Source organism: Erpetoichthys calabaricus, chromosome 10 (assembly GCF_900747795.2).
Source record: "Erpetoichthys calabaricus chromosome 10, fErpCal1.3, whole genome shotgun sequence".
NCBI lineage: Eukaryota > Metazoa > Chordata > Cladistia > Polypteriformes > Polypteridae > Erpetoichthys > Erpetoichthys calabaricus.
Genome location: NC_041403.2, coordinates 140,477,899 through 140,499,005, shown reverse-complemented (window position 1 = coordinate 140,499,005; position 21,107 = coordinate 140,477,899). Strand labels below are relative to the sequence as shown.

Below are 21,107 nucleotides of genomic sequence, written 5' to 3'. Positions count from 1 at the left end.
GTATACAAAATGCACAAAACTGCAACCTATTTTAAACATCATATATACTGTACAATCATTTTTTTCTACATATTGCAGTAAGAAAGTCTGACTTGTACACCTCCTTAACTGCATACCACTCTCCCAAGCCACTTTGCATCTGACAACTAATCTGCTCGCCAGTCAGCCACAAGAGCAAAAAAAAAAAAAAATAAAAAAATCACAAAATTAAACACATACATTAAACAACAAATGTTGTTGAAATTATTCAAAAATAAAAGTCCAAGAAAGACTTGAACCAACTGCATCCTAGCTTCAAAAATGAATAAGAGAACGCAACTAATTACAAAAAAACAACCACCCTTCACAATGAACTTGTCCAACCATTATGAAAAAAATGTCAAGAAGAAAACAGACACTTTTGAAGAAGGAAGGGGTGGCAGGTGATGCATGCAGAGATGATTTAACTGGTGGTGTGCACTTCAGGCACATACATGCAATGGAAAACTTTATATTTATACGTCTCTCTTTATATATTTATATACATATACGTACACACATCTATATATGCTTATTTATATTACACCACAACACAGAAGACAACCCCTCTGATGGACTCAAAAATTAAATAAGCCAGAGAGAAGCAGAGCTTCTTAAATTTACCAGCTGCTTCCACTTCCAAACAATTTTTACACTGAAGGGACAAACCGCATTTCTTCAGTTTCTGCATTAATGGCAGCTATAGCAGATAGTAACTAAACAAATTACAAAGTAAACAAAATAAACAGAAGCAGGCAGGAAACTGGTGGGTCAAGTTGCCTGCACCTTTCTCGTCCCCAAAGAACAATTACAAGCCACCAATTAAAGCCATACTGGCAATCATCTTTTCTTTATAAGGTAGTACAGAAAACACCTTAAAATAGGATACATGAAAAAGGTCAACTTGTACACCTGACAGTCTGTGTACACAAAAACTACATTTGAAGTACTTAAAAGCACAAAATTGCTAAGTACTGTTACATAAAAATATACAAAAATAAAACTAAAATGAACAAAACAAATCTTAAAAGTAATTCTATACTTAATTTTGACAGACTTTAATTTATTATTGGTGACACCAAATTACATTCATCTGATGTAGCATTTGTTCACGAGAACTGCAGCCCAGAAAAGTTCAAAGGGTTATGCATTCATTAATTCCTTTTTAAACTCACTTAAAGTCATGTACATGGTAGTAAGGGCTGGAGCCTATCCCGGCCACACTGGACAAAAGACAGGAGTTTACCTTGCATGGGGTGTGTGTTTGCATGTTGAGGTCAAAGATCCCCGTGCTCTTACATGCTTTCTCCTGTAAACTTGTGCCTAACCCTTATAACCATCTCGCTCTGCTCACCTCCCCGTTAGAGAAGAGCTTTTTAAAATGCACTTCAGTCACTTTTATGCAAAATAAAAACAGTAAAAGAATAAATTCACTCTGAGTAAAAAGGAACAAGTAATTCCACACACACAGCTCTGATACATACGGCCTTGCCAGTGTCTATAGGTCTTTGCTGGTGACAAATATCTTACAGAAGTGGTACAGCAAGTGGGAAGGATAGAATTGGTGCTGAAAAGAGTTCATAATTATGATTATATAGCTGCCTTGCTGAAGACATGCCGATAAATACGCTTGTTCCAGCCAGGTCCAGGACAATTTTACCAACCAAGTGACAAGGCAGTATTGCCAGGTTAATCTGAAACTGGGCACTAAGTGCCCACAGTTTCCATGTAATCAGTCATGTTAATTTTTGTTAAATGGCATGTCAGTTCATTTTAAATTTAGAAAACAAGTCCACCAGGGACCAGGTATATACAAATACTCCTTTCTCAGGTCCAGCCTGTCAGACAGCCTTAAAAATAGCCCCCCCTCCCCCATCATTTACACGCTTGTTGTCTCCAGTGATGCTGTAGTGAGATTCCTGTTGTCCCGACTTGAACTATCCCGTGTAGACACATCTTTGCTTGTCCCCTGCTCTTTGCCAGCTTCATTTTCTTTCTCAGCATTGCCGGCTGAAGTTGATGTGGTCCCCTGTGAGGACAGAGTTCGCCCAGACACCCGGTAAGCAGCCATCAGCTCCTGGATACGTTCAGGAGTAGGCTGCCATTTGGCAAATCCAGCCGAATTCTGAAGAAAGATAACTGCAGTACCATGGACAGCTTTATAATACATCTCCTCCCTGAGAAAAACATGAAAAGGAAAACTGCATCAGATGCGAAGTTTTACAATACAGTCCTGATCAAAAGTTTTAAGACCACTTGAAAAATGGCAAAAAATCATATTTTGCATGGTTGGATCTTAACAAGGTTCCAAGTAGAGCTTCAACATGCAACAAGAAGAAATGGGACTGAGACAAAACCGTTTTTGAGCATTCAATTAATTGAACTATTAAACTGAAATAGGCTGTTTTACAGCTGATCAAAATTTTACGACCACATGCCTTTAAAAGGCCAAATCTGTGCCAAGATGTGGATTCATTGTCATTTTCTGTCAGGTAGTCGCACGTTCTGATGGCAAAGGCAAAAAAAACTCTCCCTTTTTGAACGTGGTCGGGTTGTTGAACTGCATAAGCAGGGTCTCTCACAGCGCGCCATCGCTGCTGAGGTGGGACGCAGTAAGACAGTCATTTGGAATTTCTTAAATGATCCTGAGGGTTATGGAACAAAAAAGTCAAGTGGAAGACCCAAAAAAATTTCACCAGCACTGAGCCGGAGGATCTAATTGGCTGTCCGTCAAGACACTGGACGATCCTCGACCCAAATTAAGGCCGTTACTGGTGCTGACTGCAGCCCCATAACCATCAGACGGCATCTGAGACTGAAGGGCTTCAAAAACAAAAAACGTCTTCAAAGACCTCGTCTCCTTGAACGCCACAGAACTGCTCGTTTGGACTTTACAAGAGAGCACCAAACATGGGACATTCAAAGGTGGAAGAAAGTTTTATTCTCTGATGAGAAAAAATTTAACCTTGATGGTCCTGATGGTTTCCAACGTTACTGGCATGACAAGCAGATCCCACCTGAAATGTTTTCTACGCGCCACAGTGGAGGGGGTGCCATAATGGTCTGCGGTGCTTTTTCCTTCAGTGGAACAATGGAGCTTCAGGAAGTGCAGGGGCGTCAAACGGCTGCTGGCTATGTCCAGATGTTGCAGAGAGCACTCCTCATGACTGAGGGCCCTCGTCTGTGTGGTAATGACTGGGTTTTTCAACAGGACAACGTTACAGTACACAATGCCCGCAGGACAAGGGACTTCTTCCAGGAGAATAACATCACTCTTTTGGCCCATCCTGCTTGTTCCCCTGATCTAAACCTTTGGGGATGGATGGCAAGGGAAGTTTACAAAAATGGACAACAGTTCCAGACAGTTGATGCCCTTCGTGCGGCCGTCTTCACCACTTGGAGAAATGTTCCCACTCACTTCATGGAAACGCTTGCATCAAGCATGCCGCAACGAATTTTTGAAGTGATCAGCAATAAAGCTGGAGCTACCCAGTACTGAGTTCAGGTCTGGAAGTTTGATTTCTGTTTTGGGGGGGTTTATGGGTTTTTTTGGAGGTGTGGTCCTATACTTTTGATCAGCTGTAAAACAGCCTGTTTCAGTTTAATCGTTGTTTTCATTAAATTGCATGCTCAACAAATGTTTTGTCTCACTCCCATTTCTTCTTGTTGCATGTTGAAGCTCTACTTGGAACCTTGTTAAGATCCAACCATGCAAAATATGATTTTTTGCCATTTTTCAAGTGGTCTTAAACTTTTGATCAGGACTGTGTATATCTACATCTAATACATCAAAGCTTCCCTATAGGCTCAAGTAAACAAACTCCATGAGAGTGAGAGGGGAAAAAAAAACAAAAAAACAACACCACCATACACTATGCACTCTACCCAACTCACTTTACCTCTTGCAAATGTGTTGAGAGCCGCTGCGGTACTCATGTTCAAATGCAGGAATGGTAAGCTGATGTCGCTTAAAGCGGCTACTCTCCATACGAGTGAGTGCAGGTGTAGGTGGATCTCGCCACTCCGGAACAAACACAATGAATGAAAGGGGCTCATTGGAGCGCTGTAACAAATCCTAAGGAACAAAAAATTTACCAAAATTAGTTTCTAAATAGCAAACAAAAAACAAACAACAAACAAGTAATCAGAAAAAAAGTAGTACCTCAAAGTGAGTTACCATAGCATCCATAAGCTCTTCAGAAAATGGTGGGTTGGCCTCAAATGACCCACTAACAGGGGAAAAGCTTAGGAAAGGTCTGTGGGGGAAAAAAAAAAAAAAAAAAAAAACTCAAATCAAATGTCTAAGAACTGCTATGAATTTTGCTTACTTTAAAGTTGCTCCACACTCACCCACGGGATCCAAAGAAGCCATCTGTGTCTTGAAAGGCAGAGCAGAACTGTTTGAAGTAGCAGTTCAGAGGTGAAGCAAAACACTCAAAAGTCACACCAAACTGCTTGTGCAAAGCCTCAAACACTGGAACTGGTAATGCCCCCTGTAGGCCCGTCCCTTCATGGACTCCAATGCCAAACAATGCCTAAGAAAGAAACATAGATCACTGTCCACAGATACTTTACAGGGGGGGGGGCTGGGGGAGAGAGAGAGATAGAGAGAGAGAGAGAGAGAGAGGGGGAGAGAGAGAACACAAACATTTCAATCCACAAGGAACATAGTGTATTACCTGGTATCGTTTCAAGAGGCACCATACTCTTGACAGAAACTTTTCAAACCTGGGGTCATCCACACAGCTGTACCGATATAAAAGCTCCTACAAAAAGACGACAATGCAGTTAGGAAATGTGCTCCCAAACCTCCAACCCTAACCCCCCTACCTGGGACAGTGACACATTACACACAAAAAACAGAAGACGCTGTAGACCGTGGGGATTTTGCAAAAACTATGGCAACAATGTCCTAATCATATTCATAAAATTACATCTTACAAAGAAATAAGTATTTTGGACTATAATTTACTGAATTATATTTACTAAATTCAGCAGTACATTTATGGTAGCCACTCTTTGTTTGGCCAGATAAAATAATGTAACACTCAACAGCACTTTGAACATATAACTGCTTAATGTTCTCTTTGGAAAATATGTTAATCCCTGCACCATCTTAATTACTATTATCTTGAGATCTTTATTAATAGTCTTAAAACTTCAATTTAACTTGTGATGTATCTTGCATTTTTATAATCTATTAGTAGATAAGACAGAAGTTATTTTGCCTTTCTCTATATACTACTGAGGCATTTATAAATTTCTCTTTAAATATTTCTGAAAAATAGCTGGCAAAGCACGTCTGTTTTACTTGTTTAAGTAAATGAAATGAAGTACAGGTGGCAACTTGAAAGAATCTTAAATTACCTTGGAATTTTAATTCTCCATCAACTGCATTTCTATAAGCACACACCTTACCTAATGTTTATTATTGTAAACCAATTTAACTCCAATTGAATTCATCTCACAAAGATGACAGTGTATTAGTGAAGAAAAACATACTACACTGATCAAGTCTGGCAACATCATCTCACTTCACAAGTTGAAATTGTACATATCAAATTAAATGCACAACTACTAGACATTTTTGTTATTCCCTATACCAGGCTTGGTAATACCAGTTAAGATGAGCTGAGCCATCAACATCCAATACAGGGTAACAAAGTGCATTTCCTAGCAATACTTGCTTAAAATTTTGTAATCTCTCTATAAAAGATCAAATTTACTCAACTAGAATAAAAACATGCTACTGTCTTCCTGTCATACAATCAGATGATCATACTATATGGTTGATTAAAGGGCAACGCATATTTTGCTTCTCGACCCATGCACAAACTTAAAGCACACACTCTTCTGCCAGTGTGACTTTAAACTGAGAAATGCAACAGGAGGTTAAAAAAAGGTCTTACATAAGAAGGCAAGCTTATATTACATTCTTTCAATAGCTTTTATCCATAATCATTTTGACATTCTTCCTCACTTTAATCAGCAATTCTGAGTATATACACATTTTATTTGTGTTTTCTCATGTTATCACTGTCCTCCACAAGAGCAGTAAAGGCTCTTACTTCTCCTTCATTATTCCCTTCAGTATCTCTAATAGCTTGTTCCAGTCTCTGTTGAAACATATAATACAGGTAGTCATCGACTTACGACCTATGCATCTTACAACCATTTGACTTACGACTGCTACCATGTCTCACGAGCAAACAGTTTTCGCCAAGTCAGCTCTGCTTGCTCTGACTCAATCATCTCTATCTCAGTTTATTACCTGCAGCAGTTTCAACTATGCTGTTACAATTGTCCTACAATTACAGGAAAAAAGGCAATTGACCTTGACACAAAAATGATGGTTATCAAGCATTGCAAGGGAGGTAAGACAGTGAATGTGATCGCATGTGACTAAGTTATCCCACTGTAATTGGTGTTCTACACAGTGTGCAAATAATCTGAACTGACATTTCCAAGACAAGGTCTATTTAATAATAAAGAATAGCCAACATTTCCTATTAATTTTTCACAATTTCTAGGTTCTCCTCCTTACTTTGGGCTTTACAGTCAAAATGGACAGAAAGCTTGCTGTAAGTTTGTGTTTGCTAAATACTTTCCCATTTTAATGTTTTCTCTACTGTAACATTTAGTATACTCTTTAAAATTGGTGTTCGAGTAATATTTAAAGCACATTTAAGTAATTCTTCTGGTGTATACACCTCAGACTTTGAACAAAAAGGCTAAATGACAAAAAAATTGTAAACATTATTTCATAACAAAGAATCTCACCAGCTTGCTGAAGTAGCTGCGGCTGACCTTAACCATCTCCCCTTTGAAGCGCAGACAGGCAACATCATTCTCAAAGTGCAGCTCAACCCGAGGCTGTGAAGGAGAAGGGATGGACAGGCGGACAGGATAACAGTACACAAGACGATCTTGCACCTCTGGGGTCTCTATATTTTCTATAAATGAAGAAAAAAAATACATATTTTATAAATGTGCAAGTTATTTTTTCAGCATTTTTGTACTTTTTAGAGGTGTCATTCTGTGTAACAGTACTGTAGACGTATACAATAATATATTGGGCACCATACATTTTTTTTTCTTTCAAACCTAACTCCTTGCTCTATTTCACTCACAAAGGGCAGAGAGAATATAGTTCAGTGCACTCAGTTTTTACATCATCAGGATGAACACAAGATTATAAACTAGCTATGTAAAATCTGAAGAAAAGTAAATTCTTGTGTATGCCAGGTACTACTGAAGGGCTGTCGCACTGGAGTCACTATTCAAAATTAATCCAAACTTCTATGAAAATCTTATTTGAAAGTAAAAACTTACTCACAAAGAAAGGTTTTCTGTTTTATCTCGTGTTAATGCTGGCTGGCATTGTACATGTAACATTTTAGGCAATACTATAGTATTTAACATTGTCTTTTTTGTACATTCTTTCTAAGACTACCTATTTGTATGTTTTAATTATTAGATTGTATTGTAAGTAGTAAAACAATCACTTTTTCCATTAAAACTTCAAAACACTATGGGGTTGATTTTTCTAACCCAATCCCATTACTATATCTAAAGTTATTGTAGTAGGAACAAAGAACAAAACCTCCACCCCACCCACCCAACCTTATTCTGCTCCCGATCAGACGCATTCTGAGGTCAGACTTACTGTTTTATGCTAGAGCGGTTAACTGTCCATTATAGCAACTAGCAGCTGGTTTCCATTATCATCAAGGAAAATAAATGCCTTTTCTTATACTGTCTTTAAAATCATTTTAAAGTGCCTTTTCAATGAAATAATTATTCATACTACCTCAGCCTAACACAGAGTTTTACATTCACTCTGCATTTTAGCTATCTGTAGATTTTACATAAATTCCTTTAAGCAAACAAAACACCCACCACAGTTAAACCAACAGAAAGATTCTGGTCAAGTTTATTATCATTTTTGCTGCAACTGTAAAGGGGAACAAAGACAAAGCGTAGCGCTATATATTTCTTGTTGATTGCCTACACCTACCTGCAATAGACATCTGCACTGCAAATTACCAAGTTGGGTTGCACTTAACCTATTTATCATCCACCATCTGGATTTGTTGATTTTTTTTTTTTTTTTTAAACATTAATTTTCATCTAGCCATGGAACAAACTATAGTCTACACTTTTTGCTATTTTCTTTAAAGTAGTGTTCTGTATAATATGACTTAGTATGCTGATAAAACACTCAAACTTATTTAGCAAATGCCTTTATTCAAAGTGTTTTGCAAAAAATATATATATATATATATATATATATATATATATATATATATATATATATATATTAAGACTATTAAGACAGACAACATTTAGTATTTTGAATAGTTTAATTTGTAAAACACATATCACCTCTCAGTGCATCAATTTTCATAAAAAGAAAAATGATTATGTCAACTAGGTTTTCTGGCCTCTATGATCAAAAAGCATAGATGGGGAAAAAGAACATGATTAATAACTGCATTTAATGTTTAAACATCATTAGCAAGTGTTTCGAGATTTCTTATGCGCATTACAGGTAGAAAGGGACAGAGCAAAGCATACCCCATTCCACTTTCTATTTGAGGACGAATTACAGATACACCATAAGCAATAAAGAAAAAAAAAGATGTACATACACCATTCACAGTTAACATAAGTTTGAACATATGAATGTTTAAATAGTAATTTTTGTCTAATTTGACATTCTTAGTACAATGAGGGGGAAGGGAAAAGCTATTAACTACTAGGGGAATGCATAACAATACTGTCTTCATCAAAAGTTAAAATTATTTGCACATCAGTCTTAATCTAGCTAACCATGCTGATGCACAGACTGTAAATGAAACATTGTGCCAGGCAGAATTTTTTTAGACTAAAACACTCCCTGCAAGATAATATGAACAATTAGCAAAACTGCAGGGGACCCACCAGTGATGTTGCATTCTTTTAGAAGGGCGAGGTGGCGCTCTCTGATACGACGTGCATAGTCACAGGACAAATGGTAGATTTTGCTACAGATACCCTCCACTGAATTTTTTGCTACTGCAGTGACATGAGGACCACACTGCTTTCGTAAGTGTTCCAGGCGATCCTACAAAGGCACAATTGAGGTGTTAGAATTTGGAAGGCTAGAATAAACAGTCAAGGGCAAGAAGCAGCTCTGTTCCAGACTCAACCTGAAACACTGCTTTATTCAAGTTTCCCTTACCATGTAGTCCTCTTTTGTGGCAGAGTGATCTTTCCTCAGCCAACCGAAAGTGTCCTCCACATTCCATTTGACTACTTTTCTGCTATCAGGAGATGCATTCCTGAGAAAAAGAACCAAATGAACAAATGTAGCAGAGTTGGTAGTTTGTATTAGATAGTAAGCTACCAGTTAGAACTCTGTAATTTTACCCAACTGAAATTTGAATTCAACAAATAAAACCATTTTACAAAATTAGCCTCTGCTGCTTTAAAAAGCTATTAGGGAAGACACTAATTGACACATATACATACATACACACACATACACATACATACCTAGACTCTATCAGCTTCTTAGCTGCCTCTGCATATCCAAAGAGCAACTTGCGGGCCTCTTCTCTATATTTAATTCGTGATAACCTGTCAAAAAAGGAGATACAGGAATGAAATCAACTTGATTTGAAATGCAACATCAGCCAAACTATTATGAGTTATAAGCAGCTCAGAAAGTGGCATCATATCACCCAAAGAAAACAGCAAATTCCTTGAAAATATTGACACTTTTCTTGCAATGCTGTTGCAAGAACTATGAACTTGTTTCTGTTGAAAATCAGGTAGGAAATACGTACCTGATGGGAATATCATTCATGATTTCACGAAACATAGATGAAGACACAGCAGTGTCACATTCACTTGGCAGCAGTGGGTCTTTGCCCTTGTCTAGCACCTTCCTCTCTAAAAGCCAACGGTTAAAAGAGTCTCGTGGAGGATCAATGCCTGTGTCAAAGACAAATATTTTTCAAAATAATGCTACAACACTCAGATGCATCAGCAATGCATATTCTCTAAGTTTAAGTGCAAATTGTAAGATAAATGATTTTTACATGATATGCTTTCTTGGTGAGCCATGAACACATGAGCTGCTTTTTTTGTTTGTTTATATATCAAATTAGGTTTCTCTTTTTCTAAAGTCTTCTAGTCATGGGATAGCCTAGCAAAAATATAAACCTTAGAAATCATTGGTTTTAATAAACTGAAATTAATCACAATTCATATCTTGAAACAGAGAAAGAACATAAAGTAAGAAAAAATAGTGATCAACAAACAAGGATGAGAATACATTGTATCACTGAAATGGATCTGACATACCTACATCAAAGCATTCTTTTCTCTGTATTAATCCTACCTTCTCTCTGTTGGCATAACTCCTTGTAGTTGGTGCGAAGTTTTGTTGTCAGCTGTGACCTCATTAGCTCCACCTCCGGGTGGGGAGGGAGTGCATCAACTGGAGGGCGCTCCTTAATTACAGCATTTGTCTGAATATCCAAGTCCCAATAAATCCTAAAATAGCAAAATGGTTTTGAATAAGTTTTTCCTTTTTTAAACTATGAATCAAAGATACCATTTAGCAATATAGGTCAATCTGGTTAATGTTTATAAAACTAGTAAGACATTACTAATTTTTTAAAAACTTAGAATCAGTCATATTACAATCCCTTCCAACGCGAGTGCTACATATAATTAAATAGTAACTTGTTAAAATATATGAACACACAAATTTTGCAGAACTTAACAAAAGGCCAAGAATGTGTAAAAACAATTTAAATGTCTAATACATAAAATAAGGCATTTATGGAATCTATCAATATAACACTTATTAAAATTTGGAGAAGTGTACTTGATTCATCCAACTCTTGATCACTTTGCTCACAAGTACATTTTTTTCTGCGCTTTACAGTTGATTCTTGCCTGCCTCCTTTTTTGGCATTTTAAAGTTAGAAAATTCAGTAGTTCATTAACTGAGAAGAAACAGCACGCTGCCCCATGGCAGATGGTTTATGGCTATCTAAAAATTATAAATACTAGAGATGCAGGATATATTTGCAGCCATATTCTTTAAAAATGACGACACTGGCATTGGCCTGATGTGTAACTTTTGGCCAATACCGACAACTGGTAACTCCGGTTTAACAACATTATAAGTTCACTGAATAATTTTAATAAATTGTTTTCATTGCTTGGTGAGTCAGAGATTATTGTAAATACACATTTTCAAGCTCAAAAGCTGCACCAGAAAAGCATGCACATACATGTGCAAAAAAAGAGTTTTAAGTTTTGTGGACAGAAGCATGGCGCACGTTGTTTATTCTTTACTATTATTAACTCTTTTAGGGCTAATTTTTTTTTTGTTTCTTTTCTCCCAGGGCTGAATATTTTTCCAAAAACTAACATTTTTTAAAAAGAACACATAGCAATTGTTTAACACATCAAATCAACAAAAAAATTTACTTTTGACAAATGTTACTGTCTTGCATGTTGTATGAGCCTGCATACTCTATGATTTCACATACATATCACATACATTTTACACAGCAAAGTCTGATCTCGCTCAAAGCAGCCAATTTCAGTCATTGCCACATTGCACTCCTTACAATATGTGTTGCTTTGGTGCCTATTTTTCAATTGTCTGTTGCTGCACTTTCTAACATATATTGTTAGTGTGTACTGTAGAGAGACAAGTCACCCATTTGCCATCGTGCCATGCCACTGCCACCAAGTTTTCTGCCTGCATGAAAACCGTTTTGTCACCTCTTTTCATCTTCTGAAACTTTATGAACTTTATGTATGGCATTATAGCCTGGCTCACCCCATGGGATTTGCTTCTGTTTATTACAGAAGTGAATAAAACTTTGCAGCAGCACGTACCTAAGCCACCAGGGGACAAAACACGTTTGGACCAATGCTCCCTGAAGTTATATCACCAGTTCTGTCCCATCCCTATTTGTAATGCCACAGCGCGCTTCATCTCGTCTTTCGTTGTGGGTTTCCACTTTGAAAAACGAGAATGCAAACGCAGCCCGCGATTCAAAAAAAATCTCTGCCTACCTGTTTGTCTCGTCTGACAGTAGCTGAAAAGCAGCATCAGGAGAGAGCAGCCTGAAGTACAGCAGCTGGTGATCTGTCGTGTCCAACAGCAAGCCATGCCGTCTTGTAAACTCCGGTAGCCAGATCGGCTCTCAACGGATCAATGTCTGTGTATTTATCCCATGCGAACCTTGCCGTAGATGCATCGGCTGCGCGAAGGCACTCAACTGGCAGCAGATCCGCTGGCGCGGCATCGGCTGGTGTCTGATCAGCTGATGCCTGCTTCTAACTCTCTTGCTCGATCTCCTGATCACTGCCAATAAAGTCCGATTCTGAAAAATCAAGAGTCCGACTCCGCGATAATGCGCAAAACATCGCCTGCCGAGTGTTTTCTTTTCTGCACTTGCTTCGCTGCCTTTTCACATGTCGGTGCCATCTTGCCTTTGTTTACATTTCGCAACTCACGATCATGCAATGTTTATTTGCCGAGTCAACGAGTCTAGCATTCCTCCAAGCACAGAGGGAATGCCTGTGACGTGACAGTGAGATTTGTCGCCATTAACAGCTGATTGTCTCCCCTTATCCCTGGATGTCGACTTTTGTCGACATTCGCCTTCAACCCCTCCTGTCGACAAAAGTCGACATCCGCCCTAAAAGAGTTAATAATAAAACAGCATGTTGGTCGTGTGGTCATACTTCTCTGTAAAAAAGGAAAACAGAATTGCTATCTGATCTATCTGCAAAAATAAGATAATGTGAGGAGACTGCAATTAAATCATTCAGCACCACAGATTTAATTACCCATCTAAAGACCCACCATAACAAATTATACATGGAGTTTCTAGCTGCCAATGCTACAAAAATGAAAAGTTTATTCAGACGCTAGCAGGTTCACTAGCAGTTGCCTCGTACAACAATCCATTCAAAATGCAAACATTTCCAAAAGATCCAAAGGAATAACTTCAAAAATTATGGAAATGATCACAATCAATAACCAGTGTTTTTCTCTAGTTGAGGACTAGGGTTTCCGTCAACTACTGCACAATTTAGAACTTTGTTACAGTTTTCCATGCCAGTGATACTTTACAGAGGTGTTACTGCCTGCATTATGTTATTGCTACACATATCCAGGGCATTTTAATAAACAATGTCACTGCAATGTTGCTACAGAGTTATGGAGTTCAGAGGTCAGCCCTATGAGCAGGTTGAGTCTGACAGCACACTAGATTGATGTAAAATGTGAGGCAAAGAGTTGTGCTGCATGATAAGGAGTCTTAGTTGTCACTGTGCAACTTTCATTGCATAAGCCTTTGATTATATACTAGCTAAGTGGAACATTTCAAAAACTGATGTGCATGTTGGGCCTAATGACAACACTCGCAACATGTTGCATAAGCCTTTGATTATATACTAGCTAAGTGGAACATTTCAAAAACTGATGTGCATGTTGGGCCTAATGACAACACTCGCAACATGAGAAAAGCTTTGGAAGAAAGTGGCATTAAAAGTTTAAGCTGCATGGCTCACACTTTGCAGCTCACTGTGAATTAAGGGTAATTGAGTCAGAGAAGAATTACCATTGGCAGACAGTCACTCATTTAAAGCACTTACAGCTTGCCATTTCACAGCTGACAACACACATACAGAGCTAGGCTGACCAATAAGAATGCTACAGCAAGATGTCTCGACACGTGGGCACAGCAAATATATGTTAATAAGTGTGGTTGATCAGATGCACAATCTTGATGCTCATGGTGCTGAATACAAGCTTCCTGCATCTCTCACAGCACATTACAGTAAGTCCCCTCATCAGTAGGGACTTGTGGAAAACATGATTCCTCTTCCTGAACCATTTGAACAACGTACTAAAGACTGAAGTGTGCATTCATCTACAGCTGTAGACAAGTTTACTTCTGTTGAACTGCTTATAGGTCTGCTTAGCAAGTTTGACAAGACAGACTGCGGAGTTCAGACGGCACTTTAGGAAACTGTCACAAAACACTGTAGTAGCACATTCTCGGGGCCACTTCACTTACTGCTGTCCTTGATCCAAAGTACAGAGATCAGTTTTTTTTGATCAAGATACTAAACAACAAGTGCAAGAAGCACCGGACAAACTACTGGTTGAAATGTCAGCTGGTGACAGAGATGCACAGGGCAACGGCAAACAAAAAAAGAAAACGATTTACACTCAGATAGATGTGATTAATAGATAAAGAAGAAATTCAGTTCTTCATTTGTGCCACCAACAAAAACACAGACAACGAACCTGTTTCCTACATGTTTGTGATAGTAGGAGGAAAACCCCTAGAAGATTTAAATTTTATAACTGAACACATGGTAGGCACTTCTGTGATACAATCTATGTTCTTGGATTGAAACTAAACACTGCTCAGTGATCTGTGGGCAGTAAACACACACTCTATAACTTAAGATTGTGTCAAGTCTTTTCCAACACAAAAGACTCTATGGTGGCAGTGTATATATGGACTGGAGTCCAGTGTAGACTTCACATTTTTCCAATTTTTTAGGACAGGCTCCAGGGGCCTCATGCATAACGCCGTGCGTAGAATTCGCACTATAACCTGACGTAAGCACAAAAGCCGAAATGTGCTTAAGCACAGAAAAACCCAGATGCAGGAATATGTGCATATGCAAACTTCCACATTCTTCCGCTCCATAAATCCTGATCAGCGTGAAAAGTAACTCATGCACGCGCCTGCTGTCCCGCCCCAACTCCTCCCAGAATTACGCCTCTTTGAATATGCAAAGCAATATAAATAGCCCCAAGAGGGAAAATGGAAGAATTTCAGCGAATACCAATTGGAGGCAAGGAAAAACGTACTATTTGTTGGTTTAAACAGTGATATAAACAACAAAAGGAAGCTAATTGACTGACACTGTGTGTCAGAGAAACTCGAAAGCTCAAGTTCACAAAGTCGCAGTGCCGAAATAAAAAAGAAGTTGTCAGATATCAAAGTCGCCGTGAAAAGGCGAGATGTAGCCCACTATCTGAGTGTCATATGAAAGCTTATTATGGTACAAAGAAAAAAAAGGCACACAGTGGGAAAAAGCACGAAATGTCAACTTCAATCTCGAAATTTCCACTTTAATTACGTAGTTTATTTTGTCATTAAAGTAGATCATCATAAACTTCATCTTAAAATCGTTTAATTAACCAGTTTCTCAAATCACATTGTAATTAAAGTAGCACATTAAATGCTTTGTTTTGTATGTGTTCTTCTATGAGCTGTGTGTGTGTGAATCACTACATGCTTTTTAAACCGGCTTTCTCTTCCTCCGACAGGACACAGAATCCATTACATTCGTAATATTACAGCTCTTTGAATAACTAAAATACTGAGATGTATACGTGATATCATTTTCATGATGATAGGAGTTAAAGCACGTTATTAAACATTGGAAAACGGTGGTGCAGTGATTGTGTGCAACCTTCGGTGAAATAATTTATTGCAGCAGTACTCAGGGGCGGCTCAAGGCTCGTGGCGGCACTGGGCAGAGAAAGAATCGGTGGCCCCTTCACCCGCCAATGTCAATTTGGTATCTTATGCACGGCGGATGGCCACGTCCGTTGCCGACACTGCATAGCCGCCTCATGCTCGTGACACAAGCGTTAAACTTTTGCTGAAATTTGCCGCTGCATTTTTAGCTGTGTCGTTATTTTCTCTTTCTGTTTTATATTCAATATATATTGGTGTGGCAGCCCCTGGGATTTGGCGTCCCTGTGCAGGTGCACAGTTTGCACATGCCTAAGGTCGCCCCTGCACTACTGTCTCTTTCAAACGTACTAATCTCCAATTCCTGTACTTCCTTTTCTTTCTCCAAGTAACTGATCGCCACACAATCAGCTCTGTAATAGACATTAAGCCATCTGTAAGCTTATAACGCCGATTCTTCAAAACGTTTAAGGTTCTTTTATCTGTATAATATTAATAAACATTTTGCTGCATTTCATCTTAAAAATGATATCGTCATCATATGTAAATACACGCTTTATAAAGTGGCTCAGGTTGTGCAATATTGTAACTGTAGTGCAAGTTTACAGTGAGGCAATTGTACTTATAAGTCCAAAAAGTTCTACAAGGAGCAGTTGATGGACTGATTGAGTGCGTTTAGAGCTCTTGGGATGAAACTCTTTCTGAACCGCGAGGTCCGTACAGGAAAGGCTCTGAAGCGTTTGTCATATGAGAGCAGTTCAATAGAGAGCATGGCTGAGGCAGCGTGTACTTGATGCTGTATAACGATAATTCTCTTTCTGATCAGCTGCTCCGAGTGGTGCAGTGAGAGTAATATGGGAAAAGATGATCTGCTGTGGCAACCATTAACGGGAGCAGCTGAAAGAAGAAGGTGGTGGTGCAGTGAGAGTAACAACGTTGAAGCAGTTATGGTATTTGGAATTGTTTGACCATTCCGTGGACCATTATATTGTTACTGGTTAATTACAATCAGATGCATTAAACTAATAAACAATATGCGGTTAATTTCAGTGTATTTATAAAGCCGCGTCAGGACGTGGATCTGAAAAAGAATGATAAACCACACGGGAACAGTAGCACTGCTTTGACGCTGGGTCTGCAGAACCGAGCGGAGAACTTGCGTACGACAGGGTATGAGGTACCGTGGAAATGTGCATGGCTTTATGCCAAGTTAAGGTTTTATACATCGCAATTTGAACATGGAAACGTTCGCAAGTATCATTTTTGTGGGTACGCACCGTGTATATATATATATTATATATATATATGAGGCCCCAGGTCCTTGGAGCTCTGTACTTCAGAAAGACAAGGTTCATACCTTGAAAAGATGGCTTCCCCAACAGCCCTCTAATAGGAATAAGCAGTGTCAAAAATGGAATTGGTAGTTAATAGAAGTGCATCAACTTCACATCTCCTACTGTTGAAATTAAAATGTTAATCTATAAATCTGTACCTTTCCCTTCAAATAAGCTGAAGAATCACTGACTATGCTTCCAAGAGCAATTCTACAAAACATTTAGTAACAAGACAATCCACCCCAGAGCTAACTAATGATGACCACTGCACACACATTTTCCAATATTTCCAAAATTGCCCTCTTTTGAGGATAAATACTCTAAGTACAACTCATTTTCTACTTTAATAGTACTAACATTAAAACAACCCTACTGTTTCCCATGCTGTTGACACCTACAGTGCATCCGGAAAGTATTCACAGCGCATCACTTTTTCCACATTTTGTTATGTTACAGCCTCATTCCAAAATGGATTAAATTCATTTTTTTCCTCAGAATTCTACACACAACACCCCATAATGACAACGTGAAAAAAGTTTACTTGAGGTTTTTGCAAATTTATTAAAAATAAAAAAACTGAGAAATCACATGTACATAAGTATTCACAGCCTTTGCCATGAAGCTCAAAATTGAGCTCAAGTGCATCCTGTTTCCCCTGATCATCCTTGAGATGTTTCTGCAGCTTAATTGGAGTCCACCTGTGGTAAATTCAGTTGACTGGACATGATTTGGAAAGGCACACACCTGTCTATATAAGGTCCCACAGTTGACAGTTCATGTCAGAGCACAAACCAAGCATGAAGTCAAAAGAACTGTCTGTAGACCTCAGAGACAGGATTGTCTCGAGGCACATATCTGGAGAAGGTTACAGAAAAATGTCTGCGGCTTTGAAGGTCCCAATGAGCAAGCACAGTGGCCTCCATCATCCGTAAGTGGAAGAAGTTCGAAACCACCAGGACTCTTCCTAGAGCCAGCCGGTCATCTAAACTGAGCGATCGGGGGAGAAGGGCCTTAGTCAGGGAGGTGATCAAGAACCCGATGGTCACTCTGTCAGAGCTCCAGAGGTCCTCTGTGGAGAGAGAACCTTCCAGAAGGACAACAATCTCTGCAGCAATCCACCAATCAGGCCTGTATAGTAGAGTGGCCAGACGGAAGCCACTCCTTAGTAAAAGGCACATGGCAGCCCACCTGGAGTTTGCCATAAGGCACCCGAAGGACTCTCAGACCATGAGAAAGAAAATTCTCTGGTCTGATAAGACAAAGATTGAACTCTTTGGTGTGAATGTCAGGCGTCACGTTTGGAGGAAACCTGGCACCATCCCTACAGTGAAGCATGGTGATGGCAGCATCATGCTGTGGGGATGTTTTTCAGCGGCAGGAACTGGGAGACTATTCAGGATAAAGGGAAAGATGACTGCAGCAATGTACAGAGACATCTTGGATGAAAACCTGCTCCAGAGCGCTCTTGACCTCAGACTGGGGCGACGGTTCATCTTTCAGCAGGACAACGACCCTAAGCACAGCCAAGATATCAAAGGCCACTCGGCTTCAGGACAATTCTGTCAATGTCCTTGAGTGGCCCAGCCAGGGCCCAGACTTAAATCCAATTGAACATCTCTGGAGAGATCTTAAAATGGCTGTGCACCGACGCTTCCCATCCAACCTGATGGAGCTTGAGAGGTGCTGCAAAGAGGAATGGGTGAAACTGGCCAAGGATAGGTGTGCCAAGCTTGTGGCATCATATTCAACAAGACTTGAGGCTGTAATTGCTGCCAAAGATGCATCGACAAAGTATTGAGCGAAGGCTGTGAATACTTACTGTATGTACAAGTGATTTCTCAGTTTTTTTATTTTTAATAAATTTGCAAAAACCTCAAGTAAACTTTTTTCACGTTGTCATTATGGGGTGTTGTGTGCAGAATTCTGAGGAAAAAATTGAATTTAAACCATTTTGAAATAAGGCTGTAAAATAACAAAAGGTGGAAAAAGTGATGCGCTGTGAATACTTTCAGGATGCACTGTACCTAATTTTCCAATGACTCACTTACAGCTATGCTATAATGCAGTGTGTCATTTAATGTAGGTTGTAAAAAAAAAAGACATTTTAAATTGCTCAATTTATATGAAATTATAAGTATGATAGCATTTCTTAAAGTTGTGATTATTTTAATTGATTTATTTAAAAAAAAAGATTTTAAAACATTTTTATACAAAAGAGCAGTAATGCCCAATTTTTGGAATCAAGAGAAAAATGCACTTTTGTCCAGTACTTGTGGGTGGGGTTTGAGTATACATGGAGGTTTCGATTCAAGAGATTCTGTGTGTTAATGACTCTTCCTGCAAGTGTATAAGAATAGTACAAGCATTTAAAAAATAAATGCATCACTTTTCATAACAAAGCAACCAGGGCATTAAAATTCAAAAGATGTTACACCACCAATGACAAAAGAAATCCCTGTTCACAAACTACAAGTAAATATTAGTGGCAAAACAAATCCAGAATTGTTTATGGAGTAAGGGAAGCAATGCATGTATTTAAAAACCATGTACTTCAACTTACACAGTCGGCCTGTACGGTGCAGGGGCTGGCGATGTGGGCAGTTGCTTATCCTCTGTTGTGGCATTCCATGTTTTTGATAGTGGAGTTCCTGTAGTACTAGGGGAGATGGGTATGGTTGGAGTTGTGGGGTTTACTTGCACATCCACCTGGAAAATAAGCCAACACAGAAATTCTTATCAATGTAATATAATAAAGAATTATTCCATTATTGTTCTTCAGTCTATCAAATGAAAGTCAATAATGCTCATATACAATTTAACCCTTAATCCGCAGGAACCGGCTATAGTCGGTTCCTAATGCAATTTGCCAGCATGCCGGAACCGAGTATATTCGGCAAAGTACATTTGTTGAACGCCGCAACCGGATAAAATCAGTTTCAAGTGCAATTTGGAAGTATGCTAGAGCAGAGTATACAGTAATCCCTCCTCCATCGCGGGGGTTGCGTTCCAGAGCCACCCGCGAAATAAGAAAATCCGCGAAGTAGAAACCATATGTTTATATGGTTATTTTTATATTGTCATGCTTAGGTCACAGATTTGCGCAGAAACACAGGAGGTTGTAGAGAGACAGGAACGTTATTCAAACACTGCAAACAAACATTTGTCTCTTTTTCAAAAGTTTAAACTGTGCTCAATGACAAGACAGAGATGATAGTTCAGTCTCACAATTAAAAGAATGCAAACATATCTTCCTCTTCAAAGGAGCAAAAAAATCAATAGGGCTGTTTGGCTTGTAGGTATGCGAAGCACCGCGGCACAAAGCTGTTGAAGGCAGCAGCTCACACCCCCTCCGTCAGGAGCAGAGAGAGAGAGAGAGAGAGAGAGAGAGAAATACGTGCCCTTTGAGCTTTTAAGTATGCGAAGCACCGTGCAGCATACTTAAAAGCTGCACACAGAAGGTAGCAACGTGAAGATAATCTTTCAGCATTTTCAGACGAGCGTCCCTATCGTCTAGGTGTGCGAACAGCCCCCCTGCTCACACCCTCTACGTCACAGATAGTCAGCGCAAGAGAGAGAGAGAGAAAGTAAGTTGGGTAGCTTCTCAGCCATATGCCAATAGCGTCCCTTGTATGAAATCAACTGGGCAAACCAACTGAGGAAGCATGTACCAGAAATGAAAAGACCCATTGTCCTCAGAAACCCGCGAAGCAGCGAAAAATCCGCGATATATATTTAAATATGCTTACATATAAAATCCGCGATGGAGTGAAGCCGCGAAAGGCGAAGCGCGATATAGCGAGGGATTACTGTATTCGGCGACATGCATTCATTGAATTCCGCAATTGGCTAAAGTTGTTTCCCAGTGCAATTTGTCAGCACGCCGGAGCCGAGTATATTCGGTGATGTACATTCATTGAATGCCGCAACCGGCTATAGTTGCTTCACAGAGCAATTTGCCAGCACGCAGCAGCTGATCAGTCAGTGCCATATATTTATTGAGCAACCAGCTCATGACCACTGCCGGCCCTGGAAGAACTGCAGCACCACTGTCCCTGGGATTCAGCCGCTGCACTAGACTAGCCTGCAAGCGTCAGCGCTTGCGTGCAGCCAGTTCAAGCGCAGTTGGCTTGGTGATTTACTGAATTTCATCAATGGCATCAGTTGCACTTTGTACATATATTTGATTGTTGCAGTAATTTTAAAAAAGTTTTTACAGTTCATTGGCAGTGTG

General features: G+C 39.3%; 1 protein-coding gene across 1 annotated transcript in view; it reads right to left on the bottom strand.

Moving 5' to 3' along the window:
- Positions 1 to 1,385: 1,385 nt before the first annotated feature.
- pcif1 (phosphorylated CTD interacting factor 1) overlaps positions 1,386 to 21,107 on the bottom strand; it is a 40,102-nt gene continuing 20,380 nt past the window's right edge. Inside the window, exons 5-16 of the mRNA XM_028811978.2 lie at positions 19,437 to 19,582; positions 10,406 to 10,560; positions 9,849 to 9,996; positions 9,556 to 9,639; positions 9,242 to 9,341; positions 8,962 to 9,124; positions 6,799 to 6,971; positions 4,698 to 4,784; positions 4,369 to 4,553; positions 4,181 to 4,274; positions 3,918 to 4,093; positions 1,386 to 2,195 (exon numbers count right to left, since the gene is read on the bottom strand). Of these exons, the coding sequence (XP_028667811.1) occupies positions 1,898 to 2,195; positions 3,918 to 4,093; positions 4,181 to 4,274; positions 4,369 to 4,553; positions 4,698 to 4,784; positions 6,799 to 6,971; positions 8,962 to 9,124; positions 9,242 to 9,341; positions 9,556 to 9,639; positions 9,849 to 9,996; positions 10,406 to 10,560; positions 19,437 to 19,582 (1,809 nt within the window). The 3' untranslated portion in view covers positions 1,386 to 1,897. The remainder of the gene's footprint in view (positions 2,196 to 3,917; positions 4,094 to 4,180; positions 4,275 to 4,368; positions 4,554 to 4,697; positions 4,785 to 6,798; positions 6,972 to 8,961; positions 9,125 to 9,241; positions 9,342 to 9,555; positions 9,640 to 9,848; positions 9,997 to 10,405; positions 10,561 to 19,436; positions 19,583 to 21,107) is intronic.